The following is a 16334-nucleotide window of genomic DNA, read 5'->3' on the forward strand; positions in this document are numbered from 1 at the left end:
CTTGAAGTAAAAAAAAAATTATCATATTTTTTCTTTATCTCCCTCAGTGTCTAAGACATAGTAGACAATAAATGTTGGCTGAATTTGAATTTTGTTATACTTGGTACATTTCATAGTAAATCCCCCATGTGTATGAAAGTATTCTTAACTTTTTGTCAAGAGTCTAGGAAGACAAAAAGGGGGAAAGGGAGGGATAAGAATTTGGAACTCAAAACTTAAAAAAATAAAACAATGAATGTCAAAAATTGTTTTTACATGTAACTGGGGAAAAACAGAATGTTATGTTAAAAAGAAACAAAGAGGCTGAGGAGGCAGGCTAAGGATGACAAAGATCAAGTAGGAAGGACCACTTTTAAGTGTGGCTTAATCATGGATAAGATTTGGGAGCTGGGACTTGGGGCTGGCCTTAGTTAAACTGGTGCATGGCTAAAGTATGAAGAGAAGGCCCCAGAGGAAAGGGTAGAAAATTCTTGACTTTTTCTAAAGCTCAAAGAAGAAAATTCTGGCCTTAAAATGTTCTGGCTTCTTTTTCCCTCAAACCTCAAGTGAGGGCATGAGCTGGAAGTCCAGAATCCTGGGTCCTATCCTCAAGCTGGTGGGGAATAGGGAACAAGTAAGGGCAAAGCCATTCAACTTCTGGATACTTCTTCATTCAGCCTTTGGTGGGGGGAGCTTCTCCTTTTTTTTCCCTTGATGCTCTTCTGTCCCCATTCATCCACCCCAGCCTTTACTGGTGCCTTGATTTTCCCTAGAGGCAGCTAGGTGGTGCAGAGGATAGAGTGTTGGGCATGGAGTCAGGAATACCTGAGTGCAAATCCAGCCCAAGATACTTCCTAGCTTTGTGACCTTGAGCATGTCACTTAAATTCTGCCTGCCTCAGTTTCTTCAAAGACAAAATGGGGATGATAATAGTAACACCCACCTACCACAGTTATTATGAGGATCAAAGGAAATAATATTTGTAAAGTGGTTAACACACAGGCACATAAAAATGCTTCCTTCTTTCCTTCCTTTCTTCCGTCATAATAAGGAAACAGAAATGCTGGCTTCATTTTTAAGGGACAAATATATATTTTAAAGCTAGACCATAGAGCAATAGCTTCAAATCCCACATTTTACACATGAAAAAATTAGTGTGAGAAGTTCAGTGGCTTACCCCCACACACTCAAGATCTTAGTGAGTTAGTGATAGGGCTGGGACGGGAGCCTACATCTCCTGCCTGCTGGTCCAGTATCATTCCATAGCTCTGTGCTGTCTCCTTCAGGATTAGGAAAACTATAAAAGCTCTAACTCGGCAAGTTTTCCTTGTGCTAACTTCAATTTTTCCAGACTAAAAAAGGATCTGCATTTTCTTTTCTGACAGGTACTTAGGACTGTCTCCTTTCTGAAAATCTGGACAGAGTGGCTCTAGGAAATGCAAAAAGAGTCTTCTCTATGCTGAAAGACATTCCCTTAGATCTGGAAATAACAAGTCCATGTTTTCCATTATATAATAGAAGCTTTAACATGTGAGCAGCAATTGTTCCATTTTCTCGAAATTCTCTTTCTTCAGTGGAAAAGTGATATGATGGAAGAATCATCACAGACAACTGGTCACAATAGACCTTAAGTAATTTAGAATGTTTGTTGGCTCAACCAGAACAAAACAACTGGTGGGGCTGAGAAGACACAACAAAGGAGTCTGACTCGGCCAAGATCCACTGTTCTTCACAGTTTCAGTAACTGGTTCAGTGATTTGTAGGTTTTTTTTCCCTCTTTTTTTCTTTGATGGGTCAGCGCTATGTTTATCTAATAAGCTGCAAAGACTAAACCTTAAATTGTAGGATCTCTTCATATCAATCATTCTAGAAAGTTGGAAAATCAGAGATTGATCCACAGATGAACTTTTTTTTTAAAGGCCACCTGAAGATAGGTTCTGCTACCGGGAAGACTGAGCCAGGTGGATTGCTTGAACTCAGGAGTTCTGAGCTGCAGTGTGCTATGATCAGGTCTCTGCAATAAATCTAGCAGCAATCTGGAGACCCCCTTTTACCCTCCCCACCCACAAGGGGCCACAGGACTAGTAGATCAAAGCTCCTATGATGAACAGCAGTGGAATCAGGCCTTGAATGGCACTTGTAGCCTGGGTGAGGTAGGGAGAGCTACTCTCCAAAAATACAAAAATAATAGCTAACATTTATACAGCACTTACTATGTGCCTTAAAGCACTCTCCTAAGTACTTTACAACTATGATCTCATTTGGTCCTCACAACAACCCTGGTGCTATAATTATCCCCATTTTACAGATGAAGACACTGAGGCAAAAAAAGAATCTGAGCAACTTGTCCCAGGTCACAAAGCTAGCAAGTGTGTGAATAGAGATTTGAACTCAGGTCTTCCTGACCCCAGGCTGAGCACTCTATGCACCGCACTACCCAAGCATTTGAAAACAGTATAGACAACAAACCTATTAGTTGATCAAGAACTATCAACTGAACACAAGAAATGAGATCTGTTTTAATTAAACTGATGTTTCTTGATGTTTCTGTTTCTCTACTTGTCCCATGCCAAAACATCTGAAGATTTGACATTTGGTATAGCTTAGGTTCAATATTCAATCTTAAAACAAATCACTGAAGTCAATACAGGATGTGAAACTAGACTCTTTTTCTGCAATTTTAAATAGCTGTCAACAAAACCCTTTATAATCTGATCCTGCCCTTTTAAGCTTATTTTTCATTTCCATTCCAACATGAGCCTTTTTCACCAATTGAGGCAGTTTTCCAACACTGTCTCCAGAGCCTGCAAGGTTCATCAGTGCTTGTAGACCTTTGCTCATGTTGGTTGCCCTACCTGGAATAGCTTTTCATTCCTCTTTACCTGTTCAACTCCTATGGCTTAGCCATTCTCAACTTCTCCATGGAGCTTTCCAACCCATATTGATCTTTCCCATTTCAGTACCCTGGGAACACTTTGTTGGTATCAATTCACTTTTTAACTTTTTTGTTGTTCAGTTGTTTTTCAGTTGTGTCTGACTCTACATAACCCATTTGGAGTTTTCTTGGCAAAGATAATGGTGTGGTTTGTAATTTCCTTCTCCAGCTCATTTTACAAATGAGGAAACTGAGGCAAACAGGGTTAAGTGACTTGCTCAGGGTTACACAGCCAGTAAATGTCTGAGGCCAGATTTGAACTCAGGAAGATGAGTTTTCCTGACTCTGGACCCAGCACTCTATCCATGTTGCAGCTGTAATTTTTCAGTTAACAAACATTTTTTCCTCTCTTACCTCTCCATAAAAACATATACAAAATGCCATTGTAAGAAATACGCATAGTCAAGTGAAACAAATTTCTGCATTGGATATGTCTGAAAATGTATCTCACATTCTGCATCTTGAGTCCATTTTATACATAACACTTTGATTTCTTATTTTATTCTGTGTATGTATGTTTTATGTTTCAAATAAGATTATAAGCTCCTTAAAGCCATGAGTATCATTTCTTCTACTTCTACTTGGACCCTGAGCCTCAGGAATAGCAACACTCCCAAAGTCACATACTCTGCTTCCAGCCTAGATCCTATAGCTATCATTTAGGACAGGGGTGGGGGACCAACCTCTAGGCCATATGTAGCCCTCTAATTCCTCATGTGTGGCTCTTTGACTGAATCCAAACAGGATTTGTTCTGTGAAGTCTAGATTCAAGTCAAAGAGCTGCTCTTAAAGATCTAGAGGGCCACATGTAGCCTTGAGGCCACAGGTTCCCTACCCCAGACCTAGGGGAACAATCCCTCCCATAGAACCCTCCCCCAATCATACCCACCACAACCATCACTGTCTGCCAACCAACCGTCACTGATGAAGCAGGCAAGTCAACCTAGTTAAAATAGTAAGGTACCCTGAGGGAGAGACAAGACGTGATGTGTGGGGCATATCAAACTGCCTTATCTACCACCTTCTCTCAGATCCCATAGAAATAGCCCAGAACCTCAAGCTTTCAAACTTCCTCCTGCCACCCCCAACAACCTTGCTTCCAGTCACTCTGAAGCCAATCTTGGGGAGCAACCCTTGCAGAGATATGAGCTGGCAACTGCCTTGGGAGGTGAGGTGATATTTTACTTCCTAACAGCCATAGCTACTGAACATATGGAAACAACATTCCTTGCCAACAAAGTTTTTGACTGTCAAATGGTTCAACATCACAATATGCTATGGTTTTATTAATGGAAATAACATCAAATAGCAATATAATTCTTGGTCTCTAAGGATTCCACGGGGGTTTTCCATCTGAGCAGTCGATGCCTCTTATAATGTTTCCATCTTAATAGAATATGAATGTCACCTTTCCATTGTATTGCTGGTTCTTACCACTTTGCTTTGCAAATAGCAAGCACTTAATACATGTTTAAAATTTTTTTATTTATACTTAATTTCCACAATAACTAGCACTGTACTAGGAATTCATTTTCAATCATTACTTCTTAAAGTGAATTGACTATGGGATTACATAGAATTCATGTGGTGTAAGAAGACAGGTAGCCTTGGTAGGAAAAAAAAAACTAGTTTCATATTTCCCCTTTGATACCTGTTGGTTGTGTGACCCTGGCTAAGTCACTTAACTTGTCAGTGTTGGTAATGGGAATTTAAAGATCTTTCTTGACCCTTAATAAGCCTAGAGGAATTTGAAGACCTTCCCTGAGTTGAAAACAAACTGCCCCCTAACAGGCTGAATGTAGTCACATGGAGCCTGTGGTGGGAAGAGTTTGCTGAAGGGTGGAGCAGAACCCACTGGAAGCTTCCCTGCTTTGAAAATATACTTTTTCCCCTAATAGTCTGAATGTAATCACATGGAGCCTGTGGTGGGAGGAGTTTCCTGAAGGGTGTGGTAGAGCCCTCAGGAAGCTGGGAGTCAGAGACAGAGAGATGGTAGGAGAGAGAGGATGCTCAGGGAAGGAGATAGATAGGTTTGTGAGTAAATATTGATCTTATATTGGTTTGTGGGAAGGCTAAAGGATGCTGTGTCTCATTTTGTTGTTATGGCTTATTAATTTCTTTGCTACTATGATGGAATCAGCTTACTGGTTTTGGAATTTGGTTTTCTATTGTCTGAATAAATGTTTTGGTTCTGTATTCTATATGGAGAATCTGTTATATTTTGCAATCGCACACTATACGGGAATATTTATAGTCACAGTCAGTGCTGTAAATATTGCACTGGCGCTACAATGTCCCACACAATATATAGGTTGTTGAATGGTGCCATTTTGGTGGAAAGGAGTGTCCTCATTGACAATACCCCATAACAATGAAATCATAGTTTTAGTATGAAAAAAAATAAGCCCACAAAAATGAGACACATTGAAAAATCATAGAAACTCAAAGTTAAAAATTATTTCAGAGGTTATCTAACCCAATCTATTACCTAAATAAGAATTCCTTTCACAATATCCCAACAAGTGATCATTCAGTTTCTACGCAAAGCCCATAAGTTATGGGGAAACATCTGCCTCCAAAGACAGCTCAGATCATTTTGGGGACAGCTTTAGTTGTAAGTTTTTCTTTCTACCAACCCCCAGGGGCTTCCATCCACTGGTCCTTGTTTTTTTTTCCACATGAGAATTCACAAAATACTTTAAGACTACTATCAATATCTCCTTGACAATTTCAAGGTTCCATTCTAGTTTATCCCCTGTTCCTTCAGCTGATCCTTAATATTTATGGACTGGTCATATCCTCTGAATATACCACAATTTGGTAATGTCCTTCATAAAATATGCATTCCAGAAATCAATACAATAAATTTACACTTAGAGTTTAAACAAGACAGAAGTGACTAATACTATCATCTCTGTTATTTCTAATAGCACACATCTATTAATGTAATCTAAGGTTCTTAGCTTTTTTTGGCTGCTATCTTGCATTTTTTACTCATATTGACTGTGTTTTCTTACTTAGAGGAATAGCAAGTAGATATTTTTATGTGCAACCAAAATAAAGACTCTCCATATACAATTCCCACATATATTTTTTGCATTCAGCTATATTTCAATGGATCAATCCATTGCTATAGGTACTTCTTTTGCTGGGGAAGGCTAAACTCATCATACATGCTTTCTCATCCCATAATTCTTATCCATTTCTTAGATAGAAATCTACTAGTCTAGAAAATCTACTCAGTCTGTTGGAGACCTTTTTCTTGGCTTTTTGGTATTTTGTGGATACCAGTGCATCATCATAGGGTTGTGATAGATCCATAAATGGTAGACCCAGAATTATTAATTTCCTGAGTCTCTCTAGCCCAATCCCTCATTTTACAAAAAGAGGAAAGTGAGGTAAAGGAAAGGTAAGTGAAATGAACATGTGAAATTGATAGTTTAAATATTGCACTGATATCCACATCCCACATGTCCTTGATGATACTGTTTGTGTCATTTCTTATGTATAAAACATACTTGGAAATATGCTACAATCTATTTACACCCATCAAATATCTTTCCATTTTGACTTCTGGGTTACTGGCATAGGATTATAGGATTTAGACCTGGAAAGACCTCAAAGACTACTTAAGCAGTCTTGTTTTACAAATGAGGAAACTGAGGTGGATGGAGGTTAAACTGTTTGTCCAAAGACACAAAAGAAATGAGCAGAGGAACTAGGTTTAGAAATCTAGATCTTCTGATACTAAATACTGTACTTTTCCTAATCCTCTGAATTTTTATTCTCCAAATACTTTAATGGTTCACATTTCACAGATGTGTAGCATTGCTTAGGAGAATATTTACATTAAAATATGTGATTTTGTATTAGGAAGTATCTCAGGATAATTCAGCTATGCAGTTATACAAGTAAATTCCAACCTGTTCTCTTTTTCCTAAGTACTTATCCAAAATATTTGTACTGATTATCTAATTAACTCAATCAACCCACTCAATTAAAGTCATAATGAGGATAATTATTCATTCTTCATCCACTTGGGCTTTTCTATGTGAATTGTAAGGCTGGTCTCTTTTGAGAGTCTGTGAAACGCATTTTAGGAAACTCTGTAATGCTCCTTGGACTTGATGTGAATAGTACAAAGTCATCCACAAACAGAAACACACAGAAACCCTAACCACATGAAATTTCTTTTCCATTTGGATTGTATGTAGGACTTTCTCCATGACAGAGGTGAACATTTTTATTGACTAAGTTTTCTCTGTTGTATGTGTTATTTGATTTTGATAATTAGAAGGTAGAAAAAATGATCTGTCGTTTTATATATCAAGGATTCTTATATGATCTTCACATATGTAAGATGGACATACTATGCCCCAAAGCAGGAAGCTTTTTTGAGAGGGAGGTAAATATTTTTATTTTTTAAATAGTATTTTATTTTTCTCCAATTACACATAAATTTCTTAACATTTTTTTTTAAGTTTTGAGTTCCAAATTCTAACCCTTCCTTCCCCCTCTTCTCCTCTTCCTAAGATGGCAAGCAATCTGATATAGGTTATACATATGCAATCATGAAAAACATTTTCATATTAGACAGTTTTTAGTAGAAAGCTTTTATGGCTTCATATTTATTTACTAAATCAAAAATTTCTTTTTTGTAATTAGCAAACAAGAGATCCAGTAGGATCTTATATTCTTTATATCACAGTGAATTGTATGACTGTGAAGATGTATTTTGTTATTGAGACTCATCTGGCAAAGTCTGATCTCTTATTGTATTTTCCATCAAGGATACTCTCCATGCATTAACTATTGTCATACTAATTTTATAGAGATGAGGAAGATGATGCACAGGCCTGAAGTTACTGATAGTTTCTCAGCTGCTTTTTAGAGGAGATAATAATTCTATCAAGTAGCATTTAATTCTTTTGAAACTCTTCCCCCTTTTAGATATCTTAGTTGGTTTTTTTTTGCTTTTTGGAGGGCAATTTGGGGTTAAGTGACTTGCCCAAGGTCACACAGAAAGTTTTTGTGTTGTGTCTAAGGCCAGATTTGAACTCAGGTCCTCCTGACTCCAGGGCCGGTGCTCTATTCACTGCGCTACTTAGCCATCCTCCCTTTTAGATATCTTAAAAGTCTACCTGAGTCCCTCTGAAATTGTCCATCTGCCCCAGGGTGAAAATGGAAGTTATTTCTCTTAAATAAAATGTCCTCAGTTCATAGTCCACAGGTGTCCTTGATTTCTTTCTCCTGTTCGGGGCGCTCTGCTCTTACTCAGCATCCCTGAGCTGAACTACCTGTCTCCATAAGTTCATTTTGTTCTCATCATCTTCATTACTGCTCTCAATGATTTTTATCTCCTACCACTACTCATAAAGCTTTTCAAGTTATTTTCCCAGCCCCTCCATTCCAAATTGATCCATCCTGCATGTTCCCTTTTGCTTTCTCTGTGAATCTATAGGGTTTTTACTCCCCTAAAATCCTCAGATCTCTTTACCATTCCATCTCTATGGCTTTATCAGTTCAAATACCCCAGTATTTAGGTATCATGCCTCTTTCAGCATAAGATACCAAAGCCCCTCTAAGTTTCCTCTTATCATTGATTCACAATGTCATTGGTCCTGCCAGAAAACCACATTGTAATGGCCATTAGTCTCTGTTTCAAACTACCAAGTAACTTAAACGGTTAACAGTTGGTTAACTTGAAGAACACTGTAAACTTAAGCAGTTTGTTAGAATTACTTGATGTTTTAAAATTTTTTAAGAAGGCAATTTAAAATTTTAAAATTTAGTAGGGAATTTTCACGTTAGGGAACTGTTGGACTGGATGATCTCTCTAAGACTGTAGGGTCATATAAAAATAAAACAATGATGCAACACTTATATTTTAACATAACAGACCTCCAAATCAGTCCTCAATCAGCAATCACTTTTGGAGGGCAACTGGGGCATTCTGGGCCATAGAATGATCCACTTGTTCTGGGATCATTAAGAATCAGACTTGTAAACTTCTGGGAATCACGGGAATGATCTAAAATAAATTAGAAAAGATGGGGCACATGGCAAAGATGTTCTTGATGCTAATATAAAGCTTGAAAAGGAGATGGGGAAGGACTTTTCTTCCTTTTATGTTTCAAAGATGACTGGTTGCTGATACAGTAGTTCTGTATAAACTGTGACCTGCTGCCACTCTGCCTTGAGCCTCTTTTGGATTCTGTTTGTAGATATTGATAGAACTGTGTAGTTCTGCACGAAATTCCATGTTCCCACTTAACTCTCTGGACAGAAGGAATTTTCATTTTCTTTTTTAAAAATTCACTTTAAAAAAAGTTTTTCTCTTGGTCACATATAAAATTTGTATTTTTGTTCTCAAAACTGTCAAATTTATCTGTGATATGTTTGAAGCATGTTTTCTTCCTTTTTTTCTGAAGGTGATCTGTAGATTTACTCACTTGATGTTTTGTTATGTGTTTTCAGAAGTTCTGGGAAGTTTTCTTGTATCATTTCCTCCATTTTTGGGGGGAGAGGTAAATATTTTATTTTTCTCCAATTACACATAAGTTTCTTAACATTTTTTTTAAAGTTTTGAGTTCCAAATTCTAACCCTTCCTTCCCTCTCTTCTCCTCTTCCTGAGATGGTAAGCAATCTGATATAGGTTGCTGAATTTGGTTGCTATTGTTTTTAATTTGTCCCATTCTTCTGTAACCTTGGATTATCTCTGTGCATCTTGTTGTCCAGGTCAATCACTAGTGCCAGAAGGTTGAAGGGAGGGATATGAGATCTACATCTCTATATCATAAAATAAAGCTAGAGCTTGAAGGTGTCTCATAGTTTACGTAGCCTAATCCTCTTATTTTAGAAATAAAAGTTCTAGGAAACCAAACCTCAGAGAAGTGGTGACTTGACCAAGTTCACACAGATAGTAAATGACAGAACTTGAATTTGAACTCAGGTCTTCTGATGAGATGATCTTTCAATTGCACCACAATTAATAAAATATAGTGGGGGAGGGAAGGAATGATGAGTTTAATATAGGAGCGATAGCTAGCACCCCTACCACCTTCTCCACTGATCCATTCAGTTGATCTAATTTAAACCCTGGACATCTTGGGAGGCCTGGGAGAAGGACATGAATGTCATGGGATTCTCAGGAGAGGCTGCCTGAATTCTAGGGCTGTGGGGTAGGTGGGAAACAGACCCCCCAGTGGTGTGACCATCTGGGGCAAATCATTTCACCCCATGTAGTGCCTTGAACATAGCTGGAGCTCAATAAACATTTGTTTGTTGATTTGATTTGACTTGAAATAAGACTGCATAAGAGCCAAAATGCTAAGATACAACATCCTCAATAGGCAAGTCATTGACAATTTCAAAAAAGATAAAAACTTCACAAATTAAAAAAATTATTCACATGAACAGGGCTGGCATGAAACTATAGGGAGTTGCAATATAAATATTACCTAGGCCCCTCATATGGAACTACAGTAAATCTTGTGTTTCAGCCATTATAGTCACATGTAAGCTTCTGGCACTTTATTTAAGATCTATATGTTTCTAATATCTAGGATTTTTGTTGATATGGAAGCTCTGCTTCTGACACCATGACCATAATGTCACTTGCTTCCCTAATGCCTTCACAGCCCAGTGGTGGCAGCTGTGCGATTACAGGTTTACTTTGTCATCTTTCTTGCTGGCAAATATCTGAAAGTGATTTGGGAATTATTTTTAACAAATTATTTCAATATTGTCCACTTTTTGTAGATAGAGCTCATAGTAAAAATAATCTTATAAGGTGACCAAAAAAGCAATGGGACTGGATCTATAGAAGGCAATGTTTAAAGTTACAATGACTAGGTTCAATTAATTCCTTTGACACACACAGGCAGGGTGACCCCGGCCAATTCATTCACCCTTTCAGTGTCTTGGGCATCTCTTTAAGATTATCAGTTGCAGAACAGTTACCAATCTGCATTGATAAAAGGGGGAAGGTTTTCTCATGAGGAGGACTGAAATCCCAAGTCTATATGTAACACCAGAGACACCAAATAAACAAAAGATTTTTGAAATTAGAAAACTGAATGGGTATCTTTGCTGGAGAAAGAGTCAAAACAAGGAAGTCACACAAGGAAATAAGAAAGTGTAACTAAAATTCACAAGAGCCATCCAATACTTGCCTCTCAATTTACTGTCATATGACCATCCTTTGTGGTCCTTGATATTTAAACGATTTTTTCATGAAAAAACAAACAATTGCAGTGTATACCCCCATTAATAAATATTCTAGAGCTTTGCCAAAGTTATGTTTTTCTCAACGATGCGGCACAAATGTACTTCTCTGACTATGGACTTTAATTTTTTCTATAATCATTACTAACATATCTTAGCATTATTAAAGCTTGATTTTTGTGAGAACCACATAGAATACAATCTATGTGGATACTATGATATTTAGCATATTTAACCCATTCAATTAATTTCTTTGTTACTGTCCCAGGAGTAACATAAATTATCTCATTTGGAATATCTGTGGAATATCTTTCAATAGGGAACCCAGTGATAATCAGGGTGAGAGCTCTAGAAGTAGGAGGAGTAATGGGCAGATTGATTTGGAGCTGGCATTTCCCGATTGAATTTTCACAAGAAAGTATGTCTTTTCATCTTCCTCTTCCAAGGAACAGCGAAGGGGTTACTGGGATTAGCGTCAGTTAGAGTCCTCTTACCCAACACACATTCAAACCCTCTGAGTTAGTCAAACTTGCCTTCCAAACTCCTGGGGCATAAAGGTGGGCGTAGGTCAGATTTCCACTTTGTGGTCTGGGGAAAACCGGCCCAACTGGAGTTACTGTGTCCTTTCCTTCCATTTTGTTGGATTTTTTTAGTCATTTCAGTCATGTCCAGCTCTTTGTGACCCCATGTTGGCGTTTTCTTGGCAAAGATACTGGAGTGGTTTACCATTTCCTTCTCCAGCTCATTTTACAGATGAAGAAACTAAGGCAAACAGGGTTGAGTGGCTTATCCAGGGTCTCACAGTTAGCGAATGTCTGAGGCTAGATTTGAACTCAGAAAGAGGAGTCTTCCTGACCAGTCCCAGTCTTCTATCCACTATACCACAATACTCTAGGTGATTCCCTCTCTTAAATTCCCATTTTCCCATTTTCTTTGTTCTCCTCTTCACTTTCTTGGCCCTAAAGACCTAACTTTAAATCAGACTTTGGTAGTCCTCTCCATGACCCAGATGACTTTAAATTAACTACTTACTCTACATCTGGAGGGATAGGTTAAAGCAGAGGTAGAAAAAAATGACTCACCAGATCTTTACTGATCCCCCCAGTACACTAAGCCCATGCTGAGCTGAACTGTGGGTGAGACAGATGTCAGGTATCAATGGTGATAACTGATGGTTCAGGCACATTTGGGGGGGTCTTTGTACAAAGTATAATCTGCATACCCCATTATGCTGAGCCTTAAGGTTAGGGTCTATCCCCTTTTGATGGAGGCATATTCCCCCTCCCAAAATAGAGAAGGCCCAAGAAGATATTGTGAAGGATGCAGCTGTCATTGGTCTTGACATAGTAGCTATGGCTCAGTCCAAGGCTTTAGAGACGACCTAGTCTTGGCACTTCCATTGTACAAATAAAGAGTCACACTTCAATCAGCCTGTAACTCAGCCCAGCACTCAGGAGCTCCCCAGGCACCCATACATCAGGAGAGACTACCAGCCCAGATACAGAGAGAAAACCACTTGGGAACCATAGACCTGGAAGCCTACCATGATTTCACATAGAGGCTTTAGCTCTCTTGATCTCTTTCAGAGAATAAGAAACTCTCAGCATAAGATGGGACTTCACAGGTCAGATCCAATGGAGACCTCATTAGGAAGTGCCCCGCATACTACCGCACAAATGGTCATCTAGAGTCCTCTTGAAGACCTGCAGCAATGGGGAGTCCATAGCTGAAGAAGGGGAGGCTAATGACATACCCTTACAATTCCAATTTCCCTTAACAAGCTATTATGAATGTATCTGAGCTCGTCCAGACTAGGCTGTATTTCAATCTGCACTATCTTACTGGACGTAATGAGTCCCATATGTCTACTACACACTGTGCAAAGAAGAGTTTCCTTTTATTTGTCTTAGACCAACCTCCTTTCAAGATAATAACCTCTGAGACTGGGGTATGGTGGGCCGATCTATAACAAAGAGGAGCCCAAAGGTCTTGGCTCTTCCAGCTTTTATATACTTCCTCCTGGCAGCCTCACAATAGGAGGCGTACTTGTACCCTCCTTAGAGTTTGGCAGGAGACGCTGCCTTTGGGTCCATAGCACTGAACTGTACTGCCTCCTTGATGGGGTAACACTCAACAAGCACAACTCTGTTGCAAGTAGCACCCAAGAAAACAATACTCAGTATAAATATTCAGTCTAAAAAAGCCAAGAGGTCAAAATATATGAAACATGGAGGGTAATAAACAATATTCCACTTGTCCTAGGAAGCAAATTAACCTCTGTAATTTGCTAACTTGTGAAAGTTTCCTCACCTGAGCCAGGGTTGTATGGTTGTGGTTGTGTGTGTGTGTGTGTATGTGTTTTGTCATGGACTCTTTTGGCCATGTACCTTTCTTAGAATCATATTTTTTAATCATAATAAAAATGAAGGAAATGTTAAATTTCTGATAGAGGTCAGTGAAAATAAGTCATCCCCCCATACAAATTCATAGATCCGCTGAAATCCCAGGTCAAAAACCACCTGACCTGGGGTGATTTATTTGAATAGAGAGTTCTAGCCTGGATTCTGATCCTGGATCTGTCACTAGTTACCTTGAACTTGTGACTTGTGACTAGCTAACTTGTGATTCGAACAAATCACTTAAATTCTCTGGGCCTCAGTTTACCTATTTGTAAAATGAGAAAAGGTATTCAGATTACTTAATCCCTAAGGTACTTTCCATCTCTAAATCCCTACAGTTATAATAAAACCTATATTTATATAGTACTTTTTGTTTGCAAAGTACTTTTTCTACAATGATCTCTTGAGATATGTGGTGCAAGTATTATCATTCTTATTTAACACATGAGAACACTGAGATTCTTAGAGCTTAAATTATTTGCTTGTGATTCTATAATCAGCATCAGAGGCAGGATTAAAACCCAGGTTTAGTTAATTGCCCCTCACAATCCTGTAAAATCCAAGTCATGTGTCTTCTGTGGGTTTCAGGAAAATGAAGGGGTTGGACCAGATAACTTCATGATTTACAGGCTAATTTGGTAATACTGGAGGAACTTATTTAAGCTTAACTGATCTTGATGTAATATAATAAAAATCAGTTACTACACCCTTTAAAATCCACTCTTCTGAGTTATTAATTCTGTCAAATAGTAAGAGTTCATTTCTAGTATCCTTGATTCTCTCTCTCTTGATTGATAGGCTCCCCAGTATCCTACCATGGTACATAAGTGAGTTTGAGCTTGGGAAGGCTGGGCCAGGACAGCATGATTGTGAGCTGACATTTAGATAGCACTTAGTATATACCAGATGCTGTGCTTTATAATATTATCTTTACAAAGAGCTTTACCAAATACTATCTCATCTGATCCTTACAACAACATTGAAAGGTGGGTGATATTATTATCCCCATTTTACAGATGGGGGAAATGAGGCAAATGGAGTTCATTTATTTTTGTAGTTGTTTTTTAAGTGACTTGTCCAGGGTCACACAGTTAGTAAGTGTCTGAGGCTGGATTTGAACTCAGGTCTTCCTAACTCCAGGCCAAGTACTATATCCACTGTGCCCCCTAGATGTCCCCAGCTCTGGCAGATTCTACTAAGCTGGAAGTGACTGAGTACAGGACCAGGAATGTCCTGTCATCCAAGGACCAATCTATATGTATTCAGAGAGGCTGTTCAACATGAAAAAGGTGGGCATTCACTGATGAATCTTTTGGTCACTGAAAATGGGACAGAGAGAATCCACACCAAGGTAAAACTAGAGCATTTGTAGCGAGGGGTTTCCCACCAAACGGAATTCCTTCCATGTTGCCATAAAATTCTTTTGCTCTTTTAGAAGAAAATAGAGAACTTTTGGATTATTGCTCAGTGATATAGTCGGGCCAATCCTGCACGAATCACTAAAAAAATTAATGGATACCTGATATCTTTATTTTTTTTCTAAGAAATCTTCCCAGTAAAGAAATAAAAGTGGCTATGCATGATAAAATTACATTTTTAGAAGAACAAATTGAAGTAGCCAGATTTAACTTTTAGTACTTACTTTTCATAGAAAGTAGATAGGAAGAAGAATTCAACTAACATCTAACCTTCAATGAAATGATCCATAGAGTATGTTGGTCAAATAAGAGAGGGAGGGGAGTGATGCTGAAGACAGATTTTTTCCCTTTTGAATGATTTTCTTTAAAGAAAAACACTTAGAATTCTGCCACTGTCTTCTAATTTCCTCACTTCTCCCCAGTAATTTTCCTGACAATGTTCCATTCCTAGAATTTCATTTTTTCTTTGTTCCTGGATGACAGCATCATTAAAATATTGACGTACTTATCATTTACCAACCGTTCTGACTTGGCCTCCTGGTGTGGTGAGAGGGATGAAGTAGGTGTTGTAGGTGCACTCGATCCTGAATAACCTCTCGTAGTGAGATAAGGGCTGTTGCCATAGTTGCTATATCTGATGAGTCCAGGAGCCCAAGCAGGACAGGAAAGGAGAGAGAGAGAGAGAGCAACAGTCAGCAAATGAACAAGGCACAGCAAAGCCACCCGCTTCCTACCTGGGAGCAAAATAATATTTCCTTACAGGCCACTTCAACTAGGCCTTGATATTTTGGCCAGGGAAGATGGGGCTGTGGGTGAAGAGAAGGATCCTTGTAAGAGAGAAGAAGAGCTGCATCATCTCGAATTTAACCCATAAATACTTATCAGGGAAAACCAGGAAGGGCTGAAAAAATGGCACCTGATGGCTTACTCCATATGGGTCGAGTCTTCCTAACTCCTTTAACTTTGACTTTCAATTAAGGAATATCTTCCTTAGGCTTGAGTATAAGGAACATCTAACCACCAGCTACCAGATAGCTGGCTCTGTGGATAGAGTGCTGGGTCCTGGGATATAAGGAACATCTAACCACCAGCTAGATGACTCTGTGGATAGAGTGCTGGGTCCTGGAGTCAAGAAGACTTGAGTTCAAATAGGACTTCAGATACTTACTAGCTGTGTGACCCTGGACAAGTCATTTACCCTTTGCCCACCTCAGTTTCCTCAACTGCAGAATGGAGATAAGAACAGCAGCTACCTCCCAGAGTTGTGAACATCAAATGAAATAATATTTGTAAAAGTGCTTAGCACAGAGCCTGACACATAGTAGGCATTATATATATATATATATATATATATATATATATATATATATATATAT

At 38.6% G+C, this 16334-nt stretch overlaps 1 protein-coding gene across 7 annotated transcripts in view; it reads right to left on the reverse strand.

The window, feature by feature from the left end:
* FHOD3 (formin homology 2 domain containing 3) overlaps nt 1-16334 on the reverse strand; it is a 749832-nt gene that overhangs the window by 136704 nt on the left and 596794 nt on the right. For 6 of the 7 annotated variants that reach the window (XM_069075767.1, XM_069075758.1, XM_069075747.1 and 3 more), the window contains one exon: nt 15479-15592. The exons of the other annotated variant lie outside the window; for it this stretch is intronic. In XM_069075767.1, coding sequence (XP_068931868.1) covers nt 15479-15592 — 114 coding nt within the window. The remainder of the gene's footprint in view (nt 1-15478; nt 15593-16334) is intronic. 7 annotated transcript variants of the gene reach the window in all.

Source organism: Petaurus breviceps, unplaced genomic scaffold (assembly GCF_028583685.1).
Source record: "Petaurus breviceps papuanus isolate PSGF00001 unplaced genomic scaffold, PetGlider_PUasm1.0 151, whole genome shotgun sequence".
In the NCBI taxonomy this organism is placed as follows: domain Eukaryota; kingdom Metazoa; phylum Chordata; class Mammalia; order Diprotodontia; family Petauridae; genus Petaurus; species Petaurus breviceps.